This window comes from Pygocentrus nattereri, chromosome 11 (assembly GCF_015220715.1).
Source record: "Pygocentrus nattereri isolate fPygNat1 chromosome 11, fPygNat1.pri, whole genome shotgun sequence".
Classification (NCBI taxonomy): Eukaryota; Metazoa; Chordata; class Actinopteri; order Characiformes; family Serrasalmidae; genus Pygocentrus; species Pygocentrus nattereri.
In genome coordinates, this window is record NC_051221.1 from 33039881 (window position 1) to 33067521 (window position 27641).

Below are 27641 nucleotides of genomic sequence, written 5' to 3' on the forward strand. Positions count from 1 at the left end.
CAAAGGGTTAATTGATAAGATCCAGTTAACTCCCAAAGTGACAAACAATGAACAAAACCAGCATTGAAATCACCTGTTAGGAGCAAATGAAAAATGTCTCTAAGGTTGACCTACCCTGAAGACTTTCAGTGCTATTGTCTGTGTAAGGTTCTTACTATAAAAAACATAAATAATCTTTAGCTGATGAAAGTAAATGTTTAACTGTCCACAAAAATATAGGGTACTCCTGCTTTTCATGGCCACTGATTGAAAGTAAAAGTGGAGGGCCATATTTGAAGACTGAATAAAACGATTATTATAGAGTTTGTCTGGATGCTCTCCAGCGGAGACAATAGCTAAAATCACTATGCTATTCTGAGAGTTAGACAGATATGCAGGCAGACTGTGTGCACGTGTATGTGTGTGTGTGTTCAGAGGGCAGCTGCTTCTAGGGGGATGAGCAGGGTGTGTTTGTGTGTGCATGAGTGTGTTGTGCCTGTATAAAATACCATGCTGCAGTTATGCTGCTACAGATTACGAATGTGATCTGCCTTGCAATTAGATGTGTGCCAGTAAGAACGTGTACAGCAACACTGAACAATGAAATTTTTTTTTTAAGTGCTCGTTTTCTTATACTTTATTACACTTTATACACACTTGAGTAATATCAGTATTGCAATAGGGGTGCATGAATATGCGAATTTCGGTCCAATGTTGATATCCCTTGTTTTTCATGTATGTATACATAAACTTGTATCAAATGTAGAAATTGAGAGCAAGTTCATTTGGATTAGCATCACAGACAAATGAAGTGAAATTAATAAAAATGCAGATATTTAAGATATTTAAGCCCAACATCTATTTGTAATGTTGTTCAAATCTAAACATCTCTCTGATTTTTCAAGCAATTATCTGCTGACACTGATATGGTTCTGATATTATTGTGCATCCCTAAATGCAGTAGCGATTAACAAGCAGCAGTCCGTGTGCATGTGGGCTGGTGTTTGTGGTGTGACACAGATGGAGTGAACATTGTGAACTATTCTAGACTCTCACTGCTTGAGCCAGAGCAGTACGGTTGGAGTGAGGGATGAGGGTGAAATGAGGGGAAAGAGCAAAGGATGATTCAGCTGGACTGATCACAGGCTGAAGCTAACCACACACTTCTGCTTCAGGGTTTAACCCCACTTACTGTTTCTCTCTCTCCTCCTCTCTCTCTTTCAGATACTCTCAGCTAAAGTGGACCAATGAATGGACGCACATAGAGATCTGAGCCCCCTCAAGCTTAACAGACAGAACTGAAGGATAAACAAACTGACACATTAAAAACCTCACACAGACACATCAACACACAGAGGAGTTGTGGGCTCACATAAATGGCTGACAAACAGATCAGGTAAGCATGCCCCCCCAACCTTTACCATCGTTATACAACGCTGTTAGAAGATGCTCTTTTAGCTGAACTGATAATCTGTGTCATTTTCCAAAATCTTAATGTTTTATTTTATAGTATAAATATTAGGGCTGGCACAAACACCAGTTTTGTAATGCGACAGAATGACGCAGACACTCACAGATAAAAGGTGAATGAGAGGCTTTACTAGTGTAAACAGCATCCACAATCGTAGTCAGGACACAGGCAATGGTCAAATCCAGAAAAGACAATATACACAAAAACACAAACGTAAGCAGGCGGAAAGTCCAAAAGGGATCAGGCAAAAGGCAGGTAAAAAAACAAGGCAAAACAGGTCAGAACAGGAATAAACAGTCAAAAATGACTCTTAGTAGCTCTGTGAAAAGGAGCAATACATCACAAAGAATCTGCAAGCCTGGGCTTTAAGGTAAACTAATCAAATAAGTCTGATCAATACTCTGGGGAACTGGAGCACTGATTGGAGTGTGAGAGTGAGGGTGGAGTCATGTGATCTTTTAGGGGATTCTGGGAGATTGAGTCCAAAGAGAGTTCAGAGCAGAAGGGAGTCGTGACAGTTTACAGGCTTTGAATACTCATTAGTATTTCCTAACAAGTACTCAAGTACTCATTCTCAAAATCACCATGAAAAACAATAATAGTTACATTTCATAATTAACTGTGTTCATTACTGCTGTTCAAAGTATATCCAGGAGGCAGCAGCAGTGTATCAAGGTTGTAGCCCGGGTCTGGGCAAGTTTGCTCACTGCCCCCTAGTGTGTGTGTTCACTAGTGTGTATGTGGTGTTTCACTGCATGGATGGGTTACAATGTGGAGGTGAAATTTTCCCATTGTGGGACTAATAAGGGTCACTTAACTCATTTGCTTTCATTTATTTTATAAAGTTATTTTCTTTGGCTAGTTCACTGTTTTTGTCATGGAAAGCACAGGCCGAGTAGATCTCAGTCCTAGCAGTGCTACAGTCAGGGGATTGGGTTTAGCTTTCGGAGCTAGCTATAAATAGGCGGCTTGTATATATGCAAGATGGACCGCTCCAGAAATGGTACGCTTTGTCTGTTACTTATGAAAGCCCTTGTTAGCGAAGCATGTTGTAATTTAGATCACAATTTTTGTGACTTACAAAAAACGAATATCATCGCAATGAACAAATGGTCAAATTCAAATGATTTGAGTCAGCCCTAAGAAATCACACAACTGATCTTAGATCTTACAACAAGGTCTTCATGTCCTTTAAACTGTACTCTTGCATATACATTCCTCCCTATTGTTTATGCATCTCATTGGCTACTGTTGACTCTTTCCTTCTGTCTCTCTCCTCTTTTTGAAACATTTCTCTCTGTTATTCCAGCTATTAACATTGTTTTCGCTCTTCTCTCTCTCTCGCTCTCTAACTTTTTGATTGATTTCTTCCTCCAGTTTGCCTGCCAAGTTAATAAATGGTGGAGTTGCTGGGCTGATTGGTGTCACCTGTGTGTTTCCCATTGACCTGGCCAAGACCCGCTTACAGAACCAGCAGAATGGCTCTCGTCTCTATACCAGCATGTACGTGCATGGAAGTACTGTTCAGCATGCATTCACACGCACAGACTTTTTGTGTTGTTTGGGGTACACTTGATAACTGTGCTAATTTTGTTTTGTCTGTTTCTGTTGATTGTATCTGTGTGTGCATCCTGTGCAGGTCAGATTGCCTTATCAAAACCATTCGGTCAGAAGGATACTTTGGAATGTATAGAGGTGGGTGCTGTTATAAAGTAATAATCCCATTAAAAATCAGTTTTGCGCATTTTTAAAACCCAGATAAAACCCCAGATGTCATGAGCTAAGGGTATGTTCACATTTGGCAGACTTGGTTTGTCTTAAACAATGCTATTATTGTTCTGTTATTATGATTCATTAAAACAAGTCAGACTCCACCAATAAGCAACTGAGTAGGTCAACCTTAGTCTGCGTCCAAACAAATCCTGAAGAAGTTTGTTTGTAATATGAATTCAAAATGAACCGAAGATGTCTAAACGGATCAGTCAGAGAATGGCGCATTAGAAGCATTATGAAATTTGCTACAAACATCACTGCATACATCAGTTAAGTTATACATTAATGTGTCAAGTTCTTGACATAAAAGCAAGAAGGCATTCAAGAACATATATTTTCAAAGTGATTTTTATCCTAGTTCATGATGTGGTAAAACTGGAGAAATGAGTGGCTTATTACTATAGAATGTCACAATACAGTTAAAACAATACATAAATAAAACCCACAGGCTCAGTTATCCAGGTTGTTAGTCCCCAATCAATTGTGACTGTTTTTTGTTTCCATATAACCTTTGTGAATGCTAAGCAAACGAGAATTTTATTTTCTGCTTTGGTCTAGACCATGGGAACTCAACTACAAATGATCAGTTTCATTCCAAAGTGCTGTATATCCACTTGCAACCATTTTGGATATTTTTGAAGTTTTTAAAAAGAATAAGTGCAGAAGTGTAATGGAAAACACATTTCTAGTTCTCTAGTTAAGCTGGTATTAATCATATCAGAATCAGAATCAGAAGAAGTTTTATTGCCATTGTCAATGAACAGGATTCACAGACTAGGAATTTGCTTCGGCATGAAGGTGCAACATAAAAACAAGTAGTAATAGGCATGCAAAATTAAGTCCACATAAATAAATACTCTATGCAAATATATAGATAGAATGAATAAAAATATATGACACTGATATTTCTTGTTTGTGTGAAGCCCACTTCCAACAACTTATATTATAAAAAAAGGCAATTCTTGAAAGTGATCTATAATGTGTTTTGGAACAAATACTAAATGTAGACACATCCTAAGGCATGTTTAGTCTCTGAAGCTTGTTTCTTAAGTTTTAAACCAAAGCTATGCTAATGCAGCAGCGAGTAATCAAAGCTAATGTACAGCATTAATGTACAAAGTAATGTACTAATGTACAAAGCATTGTGCAGTCCACATGCATAAATCATCACATTTGCCTCAAGCCATGTCAAGCTTCTAATAGGGAAGTCCACTGATTTTTCAAAAATTCTTCATAATTCAATCATTAAGATGTAAACAGTGTCATTCAGAGTAGTTTGATGTGAAATGATTAATTGTAAAGAACTTTAATGACTGATTCCTTTACATTGGTGATAGGATCCAGGGTTTGTGATGTCTACAGTGTAAATCTAGCCATTTTATTTACTATCTGAAACCATTAGTGAACCTGACCATGTCTTCTGAGTTTTTGTATGTATGATTGATAATGGTAAAACAGTGATAAATAAGTTTTAGTCCAGTAATATTTTGCCTTACAACATCCAGTGCGTACCTCTCAACTATGAAAGGAGTTTAAGAAGTATGTTTTAGGACAAAACCTTAATTAAAACTATCTTAAAACAATGTCTCTTTGATCAAGCATGTAGTAACTTTCTGGGATATAGCTTCTATAGGCATGAAACACTTTGCATATGTGGTTCCTATCATCACCACTGTAAACAGTTCTAACTCAGTATGTTTCTCAAGGATAGAGCATTTCACATCAAACCACTCTGTATGACTTTGTTTACATTTAAATGATAAATTTGCTTATGTGGTTTTAAACACCGTGTGACTATTATCTATAAACATGAGTAAATGTACAGGAAGAAATAAAGGCACACAGTGCCTCACAGCGAGTGCTACTACTGTTCTTAAATATGTAATGTATTGTACTTATTACCTACAATAGCCTCTTGGCTTCAGTGTAAAACTAAAGAAGCAAACTTCAGACATTGTGTATGTCTTTGCTGATTGACCATATTTGATGTAAACTGTTAAAATCATTCACTTTGTGTTTTATATTTGTGTTCTGTTATCTATAAATTTCAAGGCAAGCTTCCTCTAAATAGTGGAACTGTTTCCTCTCTGTGGTGTTTTTTCAGGGGCTGCGGTGAACTTAACTCTCGTTACTCCAGAGAAAGCCATAAAGTTGGCAGCCAATGATTTCTTCAGATTCCACCTCTCCAAGGACGGGTGAGCTTTATACACACACTGGTAGTATTCCCCCGTGTTGGGGAAATGCATTGAAACACAGATGCATGCACTAACAACATACCTATTTGTGTATGAAACGTACAGCCAGCCTACATGAACGCAAGCTTTACTGTAAAAATACTGTACATGCCTCCACTGTCGGAACATCTGGAATCAATTGTTATTAAGGAAAGGCGTAGTGTTACAAAGCTTAGGCCGATATCATATGGCAGACATTAATATTAAACACAGGCAGTCCACAGTAACTACCCAGAAGTCTCCACTCAAACGACTCCCCAATTGACCTTCACTGGCCAAGACTGCCATCCATGTACGTCTCCATAGCGACCAGAAACAGTGTTGGTGAATTATTGACTGGCTTGTCCCAGGCAGAGTGTCAATTATTAAATAGGTTCGGTATATTGTGTATATTTCTGTGTGTGCGCATATGTATGTATGCATGGCTTTAATCAATGGAATGATTATATACATGTGTATTATTAATTTGATTGTGTTATGATTTAAAGGGAAATTTCAGCCTGATCAAATGATTAAGAATGAAAGTAATGAAAGTCACTCGGAGTGTTTCGAGTCAGAGTGAAAATGCTCTGTTATAGAGAAACTTTCCAAGTCAGAAATGTTCACAATGGCGGTGATAGGAACCAGACATCTGAAGAGTTTAATGCCTCTAAAAGCTACCATACAGTATGTTTTTACATTAAATGGTTATGAATATATTGCCTAACTGAGACATTGTTTTCCGATAGTTTTGAGATTTGGGCCTGAAACTATTTTTTTTATTCATCTATGGTGGAGAGGTACATGTTGGGCACTAAGGAAAAGTAATAGCAAGATAAAAATTAGATTTAGATTTTTAGATTTTACCATCATCAATATCACTCAGAAAAAAAAACTCAGAAAACAGGTGTATATTTGTTGGTGGTTGTGGATAATAAAAATGGCTTTATTTACACTATAAACATCAAAACCTGGTCATTGTCACCAACACGCTAAAGAAATTCTTACTATGTATATCAAATGTATGTTTCTCTACAATTAACCATTTCACAGTAAACCACTCTGAATGACTTGGTTTACATCTCAAACTAATTTTGTGCAGAAAATTTGAAGAAAAAAAAAACAATGGAATTTTCATTCAGTGTTGCTCTGTCTGTCTGAATATCTCTTTCTTCGCTTTCTCTCTCTCTCTCTCTCTCTCTCACTCACACACACACGCACACACACGCACACACGCACACACACACACACACACACACACACACACACACACACACACACACACACACACACACACTCTATCTCACATTCGTTCTCTATTTCAGGCAGAAGCTCACGTTGCTCAGAGAAATGCTGGCAGGCTGTGGTGCAGGTACATGCCAGGTTGGTTCAAAGTCACTTTCTGTTCTTCATCTGCTTTAAGTGTGAACTGCTTTACTGCTTTTCACACTCACACACACACACACACACACACACACACACACACACACACACACACACACACACACACACACACACACACACACACACACAATTACCAGCTGGTGCTGGTTGTCCAGAGGAGCATAATTAGTTGAGTAATAGCCTTGGAAGCACAACATAACCACAATAGATGCAGGTACACCCAATAAAACATGCATAATACTATCAGACACATAATTCATGCAGATGTTCTCAGAAACATGAACAGCTGGAGATTTACACCTACTCACAATTACATATACCGGGATTTAAACTTGAGATGACACTGATCTGATTCCAGTTATCAGTATAGATTACCGGACTACAAGGATTCTCTGTGTTCTCAGTTTCTCGGTTTCTGACAAATGTTTTGGATTTTGAACTGCTTTAGCCATATACCCTCCATCTAGGCCAGCAAGATCTGCATGTGTATGCATCTAATGCTCCGTCCTTGAAATTGTCTTGTGTGTAGGTACTCTAATATATCCACATGAGCAGGGGTTAGTCTTTAACTCCAACACACCTAAATGTTAGGGTCTGCTCTTGATCAGTGACTCACAAATCATGGATTTTCATCATATCTTGTGATCTGTGATCTGTAGCTACCTAGAAATAGTGTAAACTATATTTAGAATGTTTTTTCCCTTTGTCAGTGGCTCTGACACTATTGGCTACAATAATGTGGAGTCAAGGAGTTTGCGGCAAATTCTTTGCTTGTAAGAGTATGTGAGGCTGTGATGGTTATTACGGCACTCAGCATCCAGTTATTGTATCATATCGAGCAGACTGTGGCATTAAGTAATGAATACCTGTGAAATTTTCCTGTCCTGTATTTTTATGGAGCTGGCCCATAAGTATGAATTGTTAGCATTTACGTGGAGCACACATGCTTGTTATTGACAACCACAGTGTCTTTTCTTTCTTAATGCAATTAGTATCTTACAGTACAATGCTCCTAGTCATGTGATACTGCATGAGTCAGTCAGACTGGATTCCTCACAACTGAAGACAGTGGTCACTGTGGGCTAAGTGATGGGATTGTGATAGTGGATAGCGATTGTGGATTAGCCTGCATTGACCACATGGTCTTTCCTGACACTTACGTCTTACTCGTAATCCTATCAACCTGTGACTGGTCTGAGAGAGAGGTGAGAGGAACCTTGTGAATGAAGACCTTGTCTTACTTTAGATTAATGTAATATAATCTAAATTGACATTTTTCTAAAATAGGGGTTAACAGCATGTGTTTGAAGGTGACTTGGTAGTGTGTGAGTTTATGTATGTGCATTCTGTTTTTTATGGCTCTATAGCTGTGATATATTATAAAGTACAAAGGCAGAGTTGTGCAGAGGCAGCAGCCTTTAATGGGCTTAAGTATGGCTGTCTGGCTGGTCCTCTTGTATCAGTGGTAGTTGTGAACCTACCTATGTGACCACATCCTCTGTTCTATTAAGGCTGATAACTAGTAGTGATGTCACTGATTCTATAGCAGTTACTGCTATTAGCCTGATCAGCTGAAAATACTGGATCAGATATGAGTTGAGCTAAAAAAATGTATCTGATCCAGTCCTGTAACAGAACCAGCCTTAAATGTCATACTTTCACACAGTGTGTTTAAATAAAAATATGTCAACGCATCCCTTACAGAGAACACATTTCTGCAGTTTATTTACTGAATTAAATATATTGGAAAAAGTAAACATAAAATGTGCAAAAATTATGGCACATTTTATTGTTTATTTATTTATTTTCTATTATAGAGTATATTATATATTTTAGATGATATATTTGTATGTATTTTGTTTTAATGGAGTTGTCTAATGTGTGTGATTGACAGGTCATTGTTACAACGCCGATGGAGATGCTGAAAATCCAGCTGCAAGATGCAGGGAGAATTGGTGAGAGACCAAAAAACTCCGGCAAAGCGGAGTGAAACAGAAAAGGGGAGGGAGAAAGAGTGAAGACGAGAGGAGGGAAAAGGAGGGAGGATGGGAATAGCACAACCATCAATAGATTATAAAACACTGCCCTCATGTGTCCAACATCACATACAGCAGCTGTAAAGTGTGCTGCAGTAGTGTCCAGATTACTAAGATGTCTGCACTGTGGAGATAATAACAGTAATATTAGTAAAATAATACTAATATTAAGTTTCCAGCTTAGTGGTTACAGTCATCACTGCTGAATTCATGTATCAGTGAAAGTTAACTCCTTAAACTGCAGTCTCATTGTTCTGGATTATTATCCAGTAACTACTCAGAGCCACTCATTAACTACTATTAAACCACTGTTTAAGGCCTTCAAGTCAAACAAGGCTAAAATGTGGAACAGAAATGTGGACTGTTTGGAGGGCTCTAAGGAATGGTTTGAAAAACAGTCATTCTTTTTCCAGCAATTCTTTAGGCATCTCCAGATATTAATATGTCTGATGATAAAAATAGTGAGCTGAGCAGCGTCATTAATGTCTGAGCCAGTGCATCTGGTATCTGTGATGCAGAGGCCATTAACGTCAGTTCTTTTAAACAGCTTTATTAGTATATTAGATGTGGAATCAATACCCATTCACTAGTGCACAAGACATTAGTGTTAGTAATATGGAGCTGCTATATAGTTAAAAAAAGCCTGTATTATGTTGCTCCCCATGGCCAAGAAGGATAAGCAGCTTAGAAAATTAGCTCCCTCCTTAAATCAGGGGTCTCAGACTTGATGTATGTAATTACACAAATGTGGTTCAACCTTGATTCAGTCTAGATTTAGCACAGGCTCAGTCAGGAGCTTGATTTATTTGTGATGTAGTGATGCTGGGGGAATGATATGAGTGTGTGTGTGCTGCTGTCCACAGCTGCTCAGAGGAAGCTGATGCCACAAACTGTAGCCCCTGGTGGTCCAGTAGAAGTAAAGTCCCCAACAGCCATGCAGCTCACACGGGAACTGCTGAGGGAAAAAGGCATAGCTGGTCTCTATAAAGGGCTCGGAGCCACACTGCTCAGGTATTATACACATACACATACACACACACGCAAATACAGACACTATATTGCCAAAAGTATTCGCTCATCTGCCTTGACATGCATATGAACTTGAGTGATATCCCAGTGATATAATCCATAGAGTTTCATATGGTGTCGGCCCACCCTTTGCAGCTTATAACAGCTTCAATTCTTCTGTTAAGGCTTTCCACAAGGTTTAGGAGTGTGTTTATGGGAATTTTTGACCATTCATCCAGAAGCACATTTGTAAGGTCAGACACTGATATTGGACGAGAAGGCCTGGCTTGCAGTCTCTGCTCTAATTCATCCCAAAGGGCTTCTGTAGGGTTGAGGTCAGGACTCTGTGCAGGCCAGTCAAATTCTTCCACACCAAACTCACTCATCCATGTCTTTATGGACCTTGCTTTGTGCACTGGTGCACAGTCATGTTGGAACAGGAAGGGGCCGTCCCCAAACTCTTCCCACAGAGTTGGGACCATGAAAAGTCTCTTGGTCTGCTGAAGCATTAATAGTTCCTTTCACTGGACCTAAGGGGCCGAGCCCAACTCCTGAAAAACAACCCCACATCATAATCCCCCCTCCACCAAACTTTACACTTGACAAAGTATAGTTAGAGAAGTAACGTTCTCCTGGCAACTGCCACACCCAGACTCGTCCATCGGATTGCCAGACAGAGAAGCATGATTCATCACTCCAGAGAACACGTCTCCACGGCTGTAGAGACCAGTGGCGGCGCTTTACACCACTGCATTCGACAATTTACATTGTGTTTGGTGATGTAAGGCTTGAATGCAGCTGCTTGGCCATGGATACCCATTCCATTAATCTCTCTACACTGTTCTTGAGGTAATCTGAAGGCCACATGAAGTTTGGAGGTCTGTAGAAATTGACTGCAGAAAGTTGCTGACCTCAGCGCACTATGCGCCTCTGCACCCACTTAACCCTGCTCTTTCATTTTACATGGCCTTTTACGTGGAGTTGCTGTCATTCCCAATCACTTCCACATTGTTATAATACCACTGACAGTTGACTGTGGAATATTTAGTAACGAGGAAATTTCACGACTGGACTTCTGGATCACAACTGGATCATGGTACCATGCTAGAATTCACTGAGCTCCTGAGAGCAACCCATTCTTTCACAAAAGTTTGTAGAAGCAGCCTGCATGCCTAGGTGCTTGGTTTGATACACCTTTGGCCATGGAAGTGATTGGAATACCTGAATTAAATGATTTGGGTGGTCAAAATACTGAATACTTTTGCCAATATAGTCTGTATGCATGCAAACAAAGGTCCAGTAAGACCTAATTTTGGTTGTTTTGCTAATTCAGCTACTTTTCTTTTAGCTCTCTGTTGCTGCTTTTATCCAGATCACTCTTTCTTCCTGAATCTCTCCATCCAGGGATGTTCCTTTCTCAATCATCTACTTCCCTCTGTTTGCTAATCTCAATAATCTGGGGAAGAAGGGGGCAGAGGGGCCTGCTCCATTCTACGTCTCCTTCATATCAGGCTGCATCGCTGGCAGCACAGCTGCTGTGGCTGTCAACCCTGTAGATGGTGAGTATCAGATGGTGGGATTAGGACAGGGAACCACTAAAAGGTTCACCCTGTGGTTGAAGTAGGTACATTGCTAACATGGTGATGGTAAAGATTCATTGACCACAATTTATAAAAAAGAAATTTCATTTATTGATGCATTTCATGCAAAGCATAGGAAGACAGTAGTATTCCCGTGTGTAAACAAAACTGAACTGTAATTGCCTGGTGATGTGATATTCTACATTAACACCACATACCTAACGTTGACGGGATTGTTCAGGTTGCAAAGGTTGGACCACATCTATGTGGCTGGCATACATCATGGCAATACAAAAAGCTGCTATGGTATAGTGTACATTTTCGGAAATCCTCACAACACAGCACAATAAGAAGCCAGTTTCTTGTTGAGACAAAACAGGACTTCAGAGAAGAAGGCAAATGGATAGGCTAAGTGGCCGGATCATAAAATTTGTGTGACATTTGCTATTCTGTTCTTTCTTAGTATAGGAAGAAGAAAGGTTATTTACAGTTTTATGGCCAAATTAAAGATGACAGTATACTACAGTTGCAGTTTAGGCTGAACTGCGCTTTATTATGCTCTTTATCTGACAAAGATTCAACACACATGGTAACACTGTTTTCTCAAGCAACCGCTTCAGGTCTGGCTGATTCTGGTTGCTCTGTGCACCATCTAATTTAAGAAATCTTCTGTTTTTCACAGTCTTTACTTCTCACAGAAGTTTTCCTCAACATCATGTTTTATTTCAGTAAATATAACTTCAACACAAAAAATATCTTTTTAGCCAACGCTCCTAAGTAAAATATGCGTAGCACCACCTAGTGTACTGAAGTAGCCACTGTTCAGTATGAGCCTTGGGTGCTAATGTTGGCCTAAGGAACGTATATAATCATTTAATTGGAAAGAAGTTTGAATCGTTGTTGCCATCACTGTTGTGTCTTTACAAAATATTTTCATAAAAAAATGTATTAGGTTTTAATTTAGAGATGGCTGAAAGACAGGACTGGCAGTGTATTTCTCCACAGGACACATGTTTTTGACAGGACAGTGCAGGATATTACAGGAACAGTGCAGGAAAAGTGGGCAGGACAGGACCTTAAAATAGTGAATTTGCTCTAGTAAGTACAGTAAATCAGTCACTCAGTAATGTGACACTGTTTATGTATTGTGTATACTTGTTCATTCAGTACTGTTTGTGTGTGTTATAGTGATTAAAACCAGGTTACAGTCTCTAACACGTGGCAATCAGGAGGACACATACAGCGGAGTGACCGACTGCATCAGGTGACTTCATTCTGTCCTCTTTTTCACTGGCAACTGAGGATGACCTTATGTTTTGGCTTGGACAGCACAATTTGCTAACAGTATAAAGTTAAGCTTTAGAGAGCTAATCTTTCCATTGACATCTGATGTCATCATCAGATAGCTTAGTGCTTAGCACCTTCAATGCTGTCAACTCCCAAATCTGCCCTATTTCAAGGTGTATGAAAGACTGAGAGATGTGAAAAAATGTCATTTTTTATAAGTGCAGGAATTAAGGAATAACAGCCTTTTTTATTTATTATATACTACGATTTAGTTTGGAATCACTTATAAATGTATTCAATAATAAATATTCCACTTTAGTTTTAACTCAATATGCAGTGTAGATTCAAATATGATAAACTAGACAACAGAAGCTATTTCTTAGATGTCAAGTCAGTTTTTCAAGCTTTTTGGAGAGGAAAAATCACTTTAAATGTAGTTGTTTAATACTGTAATTATATTTTTATAGACATTTGTTGTCAAGGTATCTACCTTCAGATTTGATGATCACCTTTCAAATACAGCTTCTGGGATGCACTAAATTTGAAACCTATGACTGTATGTAGGGTACTAGCATAATTTTATACATTTATCTGCAACAAAATTGTCTGCATTATTAAAAACAGTGATTCCAGTAGTTTTATGACAATGTATACTATATATTCATCTCTGAGACATCGGTGAGATGTCCTGTTAATACTGGATCTGCTTGAACTACAGGAAGATTCTGCGGAACGAGGGTCCGTCTGCCTTCCTGAAGGGGGCGTACTGTCGCGCTCTCGTCATCGCACCGCTTTTCGGCATTGCCCAGGTGGTTTACTTCCTGGGTGTGGGTGAATTCATCCTCAGCTTCTTGCCCAAACGGAACAACTAACCAGTCAGCTCCGCTTTCTGCCTTCCCATCTACACACACGTTGCACTGGTCAGACCTCATCCCTTCCCCACCTTCACATCTTGGCTGCTCGTGTCACTTGAGGACCGTGTGATGTGGAGACCATGCTAGTTTTGTTTGTTTGTATGTTTGTGGGGTTTTGTTAAAGTGGGTGTATATTTCTATATGAATGTGGTGATCATGAGGAGCTCAGAGGGCTTCAGAGGGAGTGGTTGCCAAGATGCCTGAGGTGGCTAGATAGTCCTCAGCTGAGGCTCAGGCCACATAACGTTCTCATTTATGAGCCCCATCATTTCTGAATTGAAAGCCTCATTGTTTAGTGATTGATTTGATTATATAGTTTGTGGAGATTCATATCAAGACTATTTTGACTCAAGATATTTATTGCCCAGTTTATGTTCACACTGACTCTTGTGACAATATGAAAATAATGACTTTGTTAGGTATGAGGTAGATTACCAAATGGACTTGATGGAGGTTTAATCCTGATTTTAACTTCTGGAAAGGACAGAAATGTATATGCTGTTTGAGGACCTTAACTGGATTAGATGCTTTTTCACAATCCCAGTTGGAATGTCTGGCCGTGAATGACCTCGGGACAATATTTGTGTGTAGATTTGCAGGTTGGTGTGTGAGGCAAAAGCTGTTTACAGTCCCAGACTGACCATGTCTGGGTAAACTTGCTTGCATACTGAGTTCAGTGATGGTTAGAGTTGGTAGCACCTCCCTAGCCACGTTCCACTACAGCAATTACAGGTTACGTATCATAGAGAGAAGAGCTGACTGAAACATCTAAAAGCAGGCATCGACTGTGGCATTATGACTTTTTGTACAACATTGAAGGAGCAATTTGTAGCAGTTTCCAGTTTTGCTTGTTAGTTGAAATACTGCTGCATTTACAGGCCATCATTCCGTACCAGTATGTGGAAAGCTGATTTCTTCTGCTGTGTGTTGTAGATCCAGGTGCTTCCTCCCTTGAGGCTTCCTTCCTTTCAGAGTAACCTCTGCTCCATTGCACCTGGATAAGTGCTGATTACTGGAAAGCCATTTATATAATGGACAAGTACTGTGTGTTACTAGGCTGCAAGTGTGGAGTTGTTTTGCCTTCTGCAAACACAGAAAATGCTCCATTGTTTCTGAATACGTGTTTGTGAATGTTGCATTTACTTTAATTTTCAATAGATCTGTCTTTATGAGTTGGTAGGTCTTCACAAACGTCCTTATTTTCTCAATGTGATGTCTCATTACAGTAATTCCATTTGCTGCTAGCAGGTTTTTGAGCAAAAGGACAACGCCTATAGAAGGATGCTGCATGCTGAGCCAGCCCCTTGTATTACTGAGTAACACAGTAACAAAAACGTCTAATATCATCCTTATGTAAGAGTGATTTTTACATTTTTTCTTTGGATCTGAATGGAAACTGCTACTTAATGCGACTTTAATTTGGTTTAACAAGCCTGTCATACTTCCATCATTCCAGTCTTTAAGCTAAATATAGTAACATGTCTTTACACTGTTCTTCAGTGGTGGCTTTTGGCAGTGGTTTAAAGCCCCAGTCAGGAGTCACTGCAGCTTGCTGGCCAGTTTTAATACTGCGGCAACAAAGGCGTTCAAATAATAGCAGTGCCTCCTGTGGGGTGGATGTGGCACTGTTTCGGCTATTTCTGACTGAAGCTTTAGAAAATGGTAGTATAGAGCAGAGAGGGTTGAATCCAAAGTCCTGGGGGACCCCCAACAGTTCACATTTTTGTTATGCTCCAATTCCTAATGCACCTGAACCAGGTAATCAGCATTCTACAGCCTCAGTGACCTGGCTGAGGTGTGTTTGGAGCTGGCGGGTGGTCCCTGAGGAATGGATTGCAAACACCTGCTATAGAGGATGGTTGGAATATGGAATATTCTCAGTATCTGTCTCCTTCTCCAGTGTCCACGCACTGAACTGCAGCTATGGAGAAACTGCCATTTAGATGAGTGTCGCTTTATTACAACTGACAGAAGAACGTCTTGAAGGCCAAATAAATGCAGATGATGTCAGGTAGCTCCTCCTTACCAATGAAGTAATGATCATGCTCATTATTTGCCTTTGTGTTTTTTCCTTTTGAGATGTTTTTTCATATCTAAGCATTGTATTTATGTAGTGGATCATGGCGTGACATTGGTGGTTTAAGATGAAGGTGACTTTGAAGAGTGATGTTTAATTATCTGCTCTCTTTATCCGATGTGTAGTAACAAGGGCAAAAGCACATGATGCGTGATGTTCCTAGGCACTCTGTTGAGAGTGAAAGTGTATTTATCAAGATTCCTTATGACTATATATATATATATATATATATATATATATATATATATATATATATATATATATATATATATATGACTATATATATATATATATACACACATATATCTACATATTTGTATCAGTTGTTTTATTGGTGTCTCTCTGTATGTTCATTGTCGATTACTGTATGATGTACATTTGCAGATTATATGAATTCTGTTTTTTTGATATTATGTTATTTGATGGCTTATTTTGCACACTTACCTCCCCTCTCCTCTTGCTCTGTTATTATTATTTTTTTTTACTGATAGTTGAATCCAAGAACACTAAGTCTGAAAGAGGGTACTGTAAATAAAGGAGAACTATCTGAAGTTTACAAGGAAGCATTTGCCACATTTGGAGCAGCAGACTGGTGTCTGGAAATCAGACTGGTGTCTGGGAATCGAAACATTTTGTTGTCTCCTGATGAATGTAACAGACTTCCTTGTGAAACTTTTTTTCTTTTTACTCCCATGCTGTGCAGTTTCAGCATGAGAATCCAAATTTTAAGGGCCCTCCTGCTGGATAGAAGAAGTGCTGATTATGTGCTGACAAGTATTATGCAGCGTTAACATATCTGTGCAGTTGTTAGCGAGAGATACGGCATATATATGCAATGAGAAGCATCTGTAGCTCAAACAAGGCACTGAGGCTTTGCTCGACTCTCTCGCTTGGTGAGAGCCTATTTCATAACTGCCAAACAAAACCTTGACCAAATCACTGCATGGACAACCTTCACATCTGAGGTCTGCTGCAAGCCTACCTCTATAGAGAGTAGCCAGTGAGCATCCATGTGCTTGTAGATGTACAGGAAAAAGCCATTTTAAACAGAGGTTTTTGCTGCAGGAAGTTAAAATTGGAAAACAGAATTTTGTTTACATGAACCTGATTCCCCAAAGTTAGCTAGCTATCCTTGATTCATTGCCTGTTAGCATTAGCGAAAGTCTCCTGCTAGCCTTAGCCCCATCTTTTTAGACCTTTTAAGACTGGGGTGCTTGACCCTCATCCTGGTCATCTGTGACACTGCAGAGTTTGGCTCCAATCCAAATCTAATGATTCAGTTAATCAAGGAGTTCAGGTCAGGATATCAGAGCTGATTGTGTTGAAACTAGAGATGGCAAGAAACTGCCATTACCATGAATTTCACAAATCACAAATCTGCAAATCCTCAAAACTTGCATAGTCCAATTTTAAAATGAGAATCAAAATGTAGGCTATCATACTCTACTACACCAGAGGAAGACATGGAAAGCAACATCACATCACATAACTTTAGGACAGATTTGTTACAGGACTGCAACAGACTGATTCTTTTTTCTCTCCGATATCCGATCCAGCATTTTCTGCTTATTTTGGCCCAACACCAATACCCACCAATACAGGCATGCTATCTCTAGTTGAAGCTAAACTCTCCAGGGCGTGATGGTTGGTTGGGGATCCCTGCCTTAAGACACCTCTTTAGATGAGAATCAGTTTCACAGTGGGATTATTTATTTACACTACAGTTCCAGGGTTGGCTGTTTAAGCTGAGCCAATGAAAAACTGTCTACTTGGAAAAAAGATTGTTTACATCTGTCTCCTTATTGCTCAGCTTTTGTCATGTGTTTCTTCTCAGTCTGGGCTTTACACCTGTTTGAACACATGACAAATCTCACTCTAGTGGCTTCATGACCCGGTCTCTCTGACTGTGCCCTTGCTCTCCACATTTGCCTTTTGCTTCTTCTACCAGCTGTGTTCTTGTTTTCTTTTTCTCTGCACATTCCCAAAGCTCTTTTTTTGTTATTATTGTTCACATAATTGTGATTGCTCTTATTGTTTCTGTTATCTTTTGCTTTTTGTTCTATATGTATTCTGTTTCTCTTTCAAATTGTGCTAGTTTGAGAACTCTCTGGTTTTAATTGTGACAATGGCAGATTGTTTTATCAGCTGTGAACTTTGACTGTAATGTGGAAAATGGTGGTGTATTGTGTGGGGTTGTGTACGGTATGTGTGTGTGCGTGTGCTTATATGTATGTGTGTATGTGTGCGTGCGTGTGTGTGACTGTGTAGTGCATTTCTTTTTTTGTCACTGTAATGCTGAATTGTAAGCCCACCCCCCACCCCCCAACTATCTCACCATCTCCTCTCCTGTGTTTCCTATCTGTCCTCCGTTTGACTGGAATAGAAAGAGGCAGAGGAGACTTAGACATAAACACCAAAAATAACATTTATTTACAATCGAAACAAAGCAACAAGCACAAAGAATGATCAGGCACAACCACTACACTGCACACTGCACTACACACATGCACTCTAATAGACTCTTGGTAACGTATAGACCTTGTAATCTTGAAACAAATAGCTAGATTAATGTAGTATGGCACTAGTACTTCTAATTTGGTTTTCATAGCACAGCCTATAAATGTATTGCTTAATTATTTTAAATGTTATGACAAACCAGAGAATGTACCTTTGAATACTATGACCAATGTTGAAAGATAAGAAATGTTTTTCATGGAGTAGTTTATATGTAAGTTATAAGATTTGACCTCATGTCATGTCTGTTAGAGAAATATGTATAAGATATATGACAACCAGCTTATCTATATGCAATAAAGAGGAAACAAACATAATACATAGCAGCAGTAACCCTCTACTATATAACGCAGCTTTTACTGATTCTATTAAAGGCCGTAGAACTCCCACAAAACATAACGCTTTCGTTCTCTTCCTCCAAGAGGAACAGTGCAATGGAGCACTTTAAAACACTTACACACACACACACACTTATATACACACATACACACACACACACACCTAAACACACACACACACACACACACACACACATATATATATATATATATATATATATATATACACACACACACACACACACACACACACACACACACACACACAAAGTTTGAAGTTCATGTCTCTCTATGACAGGGAGATGTGTGTGAAAACACTTGAGTGTGAAAGCTATGAAACTGAAACACTGCAGTCGTCTTAGTCGTTGTTTACCATGCAGAACATGAAGACAGTCCAAATGTTGCATTCCTTGTCACAGATTGTTGTTCAATAAAATTCTATCTTGAGGAAATTGCCTGCTTGTTCTTGTGTTTTATGAGGAGTCAGAGATGATTAAAACATGCTTATTTCATCTATTCATTATTAAATTATCAAAATCAATAGAACTGCTCTCTGGTGGAAGAGGGATTCTTAAAATAATGACTTAAATAAAATATCTAAATGTAGGCTTTTCAAGGTCATTGTTCTTTTGTATTTTCCTGTTTGGCCACCAGATGTCATTCCAGCACTACACAACATTGTCCTTAAAAAAGACTGTAAATGTTATCAGGAGGATGTGAAGTACATCTCACAAATAAAGAAAAAGTACTAGATGTACAGAAGTGTGAAATGCAGCATAAAATTGTTCTATTTATTTTGTTTCATGATCTAGTTTTCCATTGCAACACTAATGCTCTACATGGGGTGGTCTAGCTATAGTGCTATAGGCCAAGGGCTCCTAAAGTCACAGGATTTATGTGCTTTCCCTCATTTAGCACAACTGATTCAACTGATTTAGTAATGAACCCCATGTGTGCTGGGTCAGGTGTGTGAGAGCAGAGAGAACACAAGGGGTCCTTACTGGTGTAAACTCTCAAAGTTGGGTCTCAAACCCCAGTCCTGGATGGCCTTGAAGGAAGGAAAGGAACAGCTTGGCAAAAAATGTACATGATTTTCCACTTCGAATACAGTTGATCAGCCACCACATGTTCGGTGTCCGAACATGGTTCTGTCAGCTGTCCATCTAACCCTACCAAGTTCGAAATTTTGACCAAGTTCTTAGAGGATACTTTTCGATCTACTCTACATAATGTGGCTCCATTAAAAAATAAAATAGTACAGCAGAAAAAACTCGCCCCTTGGTATAATGATCATACCCGAGCTTTAAACAGACTGCCAGACAACTTGAGCGAAAATGACTGACTAAACTAGAAGTGTTCCAGTCCGCCTGGAAGGAGAGCCTTATAGACTATAGAAGAGCTCTTACTGCAGCACGCTCAGGCTATCTCTCCTCTCTCATAGAAAACAGTAAGAATAATCCTAGACTACTATTTAGCACAAATTTTAAAATAACAGAGAATAAAACAGTCACTGAACCCCAGATGCCCTTTGCCTATAGCAGCAATGATTTTATGAATTTCTTTAGTGAAAAAAATTCAGAACACACAGTTAAACTCTACAAACCTGCTGCCTTATAATGCCAGTCTAGATCCTGAGAATATTATAAACACTGCAGATAGGCTGGAATCGTTTACATTACTTTAAGAAAATTAACTAGTTAAAACGGTCTCTTCCACAAAATCATCTACCTGTATTTTAGATCCGATTCCTACAGGTTTACTCAAGGAAATTTTACCAGAAATAAACATGCCTATTCTGTCAATGATAAACTCCTCTATTAGTCTTGGATATATCCCAAAAACTTGCAGTAATTAGACCACTGATTAAGAAAGCTAACCTCGATCCCTGCGATTTATCAAATTATAGACCTATCTTGAATCTCCCCTTCATATCTAAGATCCTGGAAAAAGCAGTAGCAAAACAATTAACCTCTTATTTGCATAGGAATCATCTATTTGAAACATTTCGGTCTGGTTTTAGGCCACATCACAGTACAGAAACAGCACTAGTAAAAACTGTAAATGATCTTTTATTATTCTCTGACAAAGGAAATGTGTCTCTGCTAGTTCTTCTTGATCTTAGTGCAGCATTTGACACAATAGACCACTCTATCTTACCAGATAGACTGGAAAACCTTGCAGGGATAAGAGGAATAGCTCTTTCCTGGTTCAGGTCCTACCCCAATGATCGCTATCAATTTGTTAATGTAAAGGGTGAATCATCTGTCCTTGCAAAAATAAAGTATGGTGTTCCATAAGGCTCTGTTTTAGGACCTATATTATTCACAATATATATGTTACCACTGGGCATCATTATCAGTAAACACAGCATAAATTTCCATTGCTATGCTGATGACACTCAGTTATACATATCAAGCGAACCGGATCATAAAATCAAACTTGGCAAGATTGAGGACATAAAACACAAGACATAAAATACTGGATGTCGAGTAACCTTCTCTTACTTAACTCAGATAAAACAGAGGTCCTGCTTCTTGGTGCAAAAGCAGCTAGAAACAAACTAACTTAACACTTAAACTTAACAATTTCTCAGCTGCATCAAGCTCATCTGTAAAAAATCATGGGGTTATGTTAGACCCTGATCTGTCCTTCGACGCACATGGAACGAATATCACTAGAACAGCCTTCCTGCATCTCCACAATATTGCTAAATTAAGAAATGCATTATCTCTACAGGATGCAGAAAAGTTCATGCATTCATTACTTCAAGACTAGATTACTGTAATGCCCTGCTATCTGGCTGTCCCAGCAAAAGCCTTAACAAACCTCAGCTAGTCCAGAACACTGCAGCCAGAGTCCTCACAAGAACCAGAAAGTTTGACCATATCAGCCCAGTTTATCAACCCTGCACTAGTTACCAGTTAAATTTCGCATTGATTATAAAATTGTCTTACTGCCTTATAAAGCTCTAAACGGACTAGCTCCTCAATACCTGAATGACCTTCTCTCCTACTATGAACCATCGTGCCTACTTAGATCACAAAGTGCTGGCTTACTACTGGTACCTAGAATTAATAAAGTTACATCAGGGAGAGAGCTTTCTCATACAAAGCCCCCCTGCTCTGGAATAATCTTCCTGTTAATGTTCGGGACTCAGCTCAGACACAGCCTCAGTTTTGAAGTCTAGGCTAAAAATGTACTTGTATAGTCAAGCCTTTGGTAATTAGTTTTACTGTCCAGACCTGCCGGAGTCTCTGCTGCTCTGTTAATACTCTAATCTGTGATCAGTCACTCATTACAGAACTGACTTTTTTGCCTTTCTTTGCTGAGTTGAACAGCTGCCCATCCTGTGCGTCTGATGCTGTTGCCTCTTCTGCCTTGATCGGGTGCCAGCCTTCTGTAATGGCTTGACCACCATTGAGCTTCTTGCTGTACAATGATGTGCAGTCCTCACCCTCAGATGCTGCTGCTGCCGCTGCATAATCATAGACTAAACAAATTAACCACTGCCCCACCTGTTTTCCCGTTTTGTACTATAATAATATAATGCTTTATACTAACAATGTTTGCTATCCGGTGTCGGCCAGAGGAGGATGGGTTCCCCTTCTGAGTCTTGGTTCCTCTCAAGGTATTTTCCTCTTGCTCTAAGGGAGTGTTTCCTTGCCACTGTAGCCACTGGCTTGCTCATGGGGGCCTGGACCCAGAATTTCTTTTCTTTTACTTTCTGTAATACTGATTTTTCTGAAAAGCTGCTTTGTGATAAATTAACTTTGCTTGCTTGCTTTGCTTGCTATTAGCATAACAACATACTTCCTGCTAATATAACATTTTGAGCTAAGATGAAAAGCACTGTGCTGGGTCTTTAATCCAGGTTGTGGTAGGAACACAGCAGGACTCATGCCAAACTATAAAAGGGTCAGCTGTTTAGGATATCTTTAATTACTTCTTTGCTGAGCACAGTTTGGTATCATTCCATGAAGAACAATCAAAGACAGGGCTAAGGGAATTCACAGACCGTAGAGTAGCTGAACAGCTGTACTCAAACTCAATACAAAGACTAATTACAGATTTGAGGACCACATTTTCTGCACAAATGAGCCTCAACCATATATTGGTACCTGAGTGTACACATGAAGAAATATGTCAATTGTATGCTAGACCTCTTGAGAGCAATGAAGAGAGATAAAAAGTAAACAGCGCTGACCTCGAATTCACTTCCTTGAGGTGTCCTCTGTATAAATGTACTTGTTACAGCTGCAGATTTTAGAATATCCCACTGGAGACCCTGTAATCATTAACTGAAAAGTGATCACATACACAGTAACTTGAACCTCTCTCTTGCTAGTTTGTAGTTCATTGCCAAAAGCCACAGTTTGTATGCGTTTGCATTAATAGGACATCAGTGGTAATGTATCAGTCTACCCATAGATTTCTTTGTTCTGCTCTGCAGCACTGCATTTTTTGTAGCTTTATTGTTATTCAATATACAACTTCTATCTCTTTTCCAGTATGCAAGCTTTAGCTATTACTGTGCTAACACTATGTACCATCATAGTGACGTTTTAGTACACAATCCTGTGAGAGGCCGGAACAGAACCAGAAAGCAGGATCTTATGTGGATGATGATTTTAGCTTACGTGTGTAAATAAGTTCTAGACCAGGGGTGCTCAGTCCTGGTCCTGGAGGTCTACCACCCTGGAGAGCTCAGAGCCTGACTACAAAAACAGGTGCCTCTAATGTCCTTCATTACCTGAATCACCTGGATTATCTGATAGATCTCCAGGACCAGGATTGGACACTGGTGTTTTAGACATTCTACTAAACCTTTTTTATTGCTTATCACATCATTTGAAGCCAATATATGAAGATATAGGCAAGTATATAGGTGATTATTGACTTCCAGTGTTTGTTCGTACCATCAGAAGCTCCAAGTTTAAATTAAAGAAGCAAACAGCATTTTAATGTTTTAGCTGATCGACTGCATTTGGGGTAAGTAGAAAATATAAATGTTAATGTGATTATTTGCCAATTAATTTAATATATAACAAAAATAGATATTTTGTGTACTTGTATATATTGTATATAAATGATAAATTTATAAAATTATAAATTATTATTGTATATAAAAAATGCAACATGACTTTTTAGCAATAAACTGAGCTCTCTCAGGAAAGAAAACAGACATTTACCTACACTTAATCAGAATAGCAAGATTGCCTTCACAAGATTACTATAAAGAGGCATTATTTCATGGTCAGGTTTCATATTGACTGGTGTAACACACTTCTATAGAGCCTCCTCATTATATAGAGCTCCATCTCAGGCTACTGTTTACTAATATTACCACTTTCCATATAGAAGCCCCAAGCTATCAGAGCACTTACACTGATCAAATTGCATTGGAGTACACACAGCATATACAGTCACCATATACAAATCTAGGACACACTAACACGTCAAGATGCAGTAGGCATGATCTCTGTCACACAGCCAGCATGGTTTTCAGGTGCAAGTGCAAAAGTGCATGATTATTTATATACTGCATTACAAAAAAATTAATTTGCATTAACTTTATTTAAGGTCACACCTACTTATTCATTCAAATGAAGCTCCACTTGTTTATGTTGGCTCAAAATAAAATGCTATTTATTTGCACATATTCTCAGTTTGTGAGACAAACAAATCCCCTTCATTTGAGTGCACATCTTATTCAGAGCATCCTTCTTTTTAAACTTTCGAGGAGCTCACTAGAGACTTTATCTGCTTTCCTAGCAGTGAAATATGAGCTGACCCCTGGCTCTGTTCTCTCCTCATGTCAGGCCTGTACATGCCATACATCTCCATTATTGTGTGGTGTCATTGTGCTGTCCTTGGCAATATCGACACGGCCCCTTCATCATAATGTAAAACTATATAACATAATCATATCATCTCGCTGAGCGCACCGCGCTGCCTTTGTAGTGTCCTTGATAATGCAGAGTTAATTAAATACGTATCCATGCATAATTGCATGTGTGTGTGTGTGTGTGTGTATCTGTGACTGTATATCCAACATCTCCCTCTTTGCTTCTTGTGGCCGCTCTGAGCCTCCACCCTGAACTATTATTAGCCCTTCTCCACTCAAGCCCGAGAGAGAGAGAGAGAGAGAGAGAGAGAGAGAGAGAGAGAGAGAGAGAACAAGCGAGAGAACACAGACAGGATAAGTGGAGCTGAAAGTAAGAGGGAAATAGAGGGAGTGTGTATGAAGAGGTGAAGACAGAGGAATGACCACTGATGCATGGAGGAGGAGGGGGGTGAGGAGCAATAGAGACAGAGAGTGGTGATGTGTATATAGGTCACTAAATCAATGGAAATCAGGTTTTTCAAGAGGAGAAGATGGGGATGGGGATATTTATAGAGAGAGAGAGAGAGAGAGAGAAATACATCTGTGACAAGAACAAAGCTGCAGCAGCACCCACTGCCTGAGAAACCACACACACAAATGAACACAAACCATGGTTCTGTAGGACTGATTGTAAATGTGTGCTGCACAAACTGGAACGCTGCAAACAGGAAAGTGACTACAGCACCATCAAATGACGCACTGATATACAAAAGCACTCAAGGCAGCGCAGCATTAGCTACTGTTACTGTCACTAGTGTAAACTGATAAGCTTTGGAATACAAAGCAGCATCAGCACCTGGCCAGTGTGCAGACGTTATATGTTCAGCTCCTAGACATTTAAATAAAAACGGGGGGTTAAAAGGGGGTTATGCATTTTCTTCAAAATTTCAGCATAATTCAATAGTTAAGGTGTAAACAAAGTCATTCGGAGTGGTTTGGTGTGAACTGCTCTGTTGTAGAAAAATCCACTGAGTAGGAACTGTTCACAGGTAGGAACTAGTGATATAAAGCAGACGTCTGACAAGTTTAATGCCTTTAAAGGCTTCCACACAGGAAGCGATTACATGAAGTGGTCATGCATGTGCTTATGAACATGCTACCTGATGACTGAGACAATGTTTTCTGATAGATTTCGGCCTAAAACATATTAAATATATTAAAGCCATTTATGAGCCATTGAAGTCCCTTGTAGTGACAATTCTTAAGATCACACACTGATTTTCAGACACTGGGACACATATTTATTTTATACATTATATATATATATATATATATATATATATATATATATATACACACACACACACACACACACACACCTTCTAAGGGGGGAAACCAGAGAACCCAGAGGAAACCCACACAGACACACAGATATATATAGGGTGGCAGGGTGGCGTGGTGGGTAGCGCTGTCACTTCACAGCAAGTAGGGCCTGGGGTCGATTCCCTGGCTTGGTGACCAGGGTCCTTTCTGTGTGGAGTTTGTATGTATATGTATGTGTGTATGTATATGTGTTCACAAGTTGAATTTAAGGGATTAGGGTTTGGGACAGGCACCTCCCAATATATATAATGATATTTAGCTAATTGCTATCTTAATCAATGATTTGGGTTTAAATATGTCATCACATTATCTTTGTAAATATCTAAGGTCTGAGTACTTGTATTTATTTTAAATACAAGTATATATATATATATATATATATATATATATATACACATTATATTGCCAAGAGTATTCGCTCGTCTGCCTTCATACTCATATAAAACTGAGTAAGATCCCATTTTTAATTCATAGGGTTTAATATGATGTCGGCCCACCCTTTGCTGCTATAACATCCAATCAGACTCCAGAACCAGAATCAGTAATTTTATAACAGATGTGAGCACAGCTAGCATTGCTCCTAAACCGACTCCTAAGTTAAACATGCCCTGTTCAGCACAGCATGCAATTTACAGAGCTGAAAATGATGGGGCTTTGGCCCACACTCTAATTTACTGTGTGATACTGAGAGGAACATGCATAAAGACATGAGATTACTTCGGGTGTGGTAGGAGGGGGTCTCTGAGCTCTTCCGCTGCCAGCCAGCAGATGGGGAATTAACGAGGAGCTGTGTGACCACTGTGGAACTCCAGTGACGAATTCAGGAAGCCTTCTGACTTAGAGTTACCCACAGCACAGCTCAGGAGGAGGTTAGCTGCTCAGCCAATATGCAGAAGCACAACTGGCTTACATAACTGCTATCATTTATAGTGCTTTTATTGAACTGAATTGATTGGAACATAGTTATGGCTATAGATGATATACAACGCAGCCAGACAACACGGTTCTGCTTCTGACCCTGAAGAAAGCCACAGTAAGCATGACTGAGCAGGAGCCTTTAGGCCGCAGATTTACTCTGCACGTAAGGAATGTTATATCGCAGGCACTGAGTCAAGGGCCAGATGATATTATTACACACATCACTGGCTGGGGAGCCATCCATATAACAGCTTTATGCCACTGTAATAGACAGGTGTTTAAAGAGTCTGTGCTGTAGATAGTTTAGTGAATGAGCCTATGCTTAACCTCCGTAACCTTATTACTCAGCTATTAATCTTAAAGGCAAATTCCACCCATTTTCCAAGGTCTTGCATAATTCACTTATTGAGATATAAACAAAGTAATTCAGAGTGGTTTGATATTAAACAGTTCACTATAAACATACAGACTTACTATCAAAAACAACCAGGGAAGCTACACATCTTCTGAGTTTTATATGTAATGTTGCTGATGATAAACTACAGGCAAATCTGAAAAAAGAAGAAAAAGGATTTCTTTTCATACCACAACACCCTGCATGTACCTCTTCACATTGCATACATTTTAAAATGCATTTTAGACCAAAGGTTTGTCTCCAGACTATCATAAAACAAGGTCTCTGAAATCAGACAGTGTATTCATAACAACACCATTCTGTGAGTAACTTTAGAAGCATTCTTCAGACATATTGACTTAGTAAGTTTATCTAAAACGGAGCATTTCACATCAAACCACTCTCAATGACTTTGTTTACAGCTTAACCACTTAATTATGCTGCATTTTTGAAAAACTGGTGGAATTCCGCTTTCAGAAACTTTTCTGCAACTACTATATATATAATCCAGCTACTACTCTGAAATTA

General features: G+C 39.1%; 1 protein-coding gene across 2 annotated transcripts in view; it reads left to right on the forward strand.

The window, feature by feature from the left end:
* The window catches only part of slc25a22a (solute carrier family 25 member 22a), a 33092-nt gene extending 14046 nt beyond the window's left edge, over positions 1 to 19046 (forward strand). For both annotated transcript variants that reach the window (XM_037543023.1, XM_037543024.1), the window contains 10 exons: positions 1204 to 1375; positions 2828 to 2953; positions 3090 to 3145; positions 5328 to 5418; positions 6762 to 6819; positions 8735 to 8795; positions 9740 to 9887; positions 11289 to 11443; positions 12653 to 12728; positions 13470 to 19046. In XM_037543023.1, coding sequence (XP_037398920.1) covers positions 1356 to 1375; positions 2828 to 2953; positions 3090 to 3145; positions 5328 to 5418; positions 6762 to 6819; positions 8735 to 8795; positions 9740 to 9887; positions 11289 to 11443; positions 12653 to 12728; positions 13470 to 13623 — 945 coding nt within the window. In that variant the 5' untranslated portion in view covers positions 1204 to 1355 and the 3' untranslated portion in view covers positions 13624 to 19046. The remainder of the gene's footprint in view (positions 1 to 1203; positions 1376 to 2827; positions 2954 to 3089; positions 3146 to 5327; positions 5419 to 6761; positions 6820 to 8734; positions 8796 to 9739; positions 9888 to 11288; positions 11444 to 12652; positions 12729 to 13469) is intronic.
* Positions 19047 to 27641: the final 8595 nt, after the last annotated feature.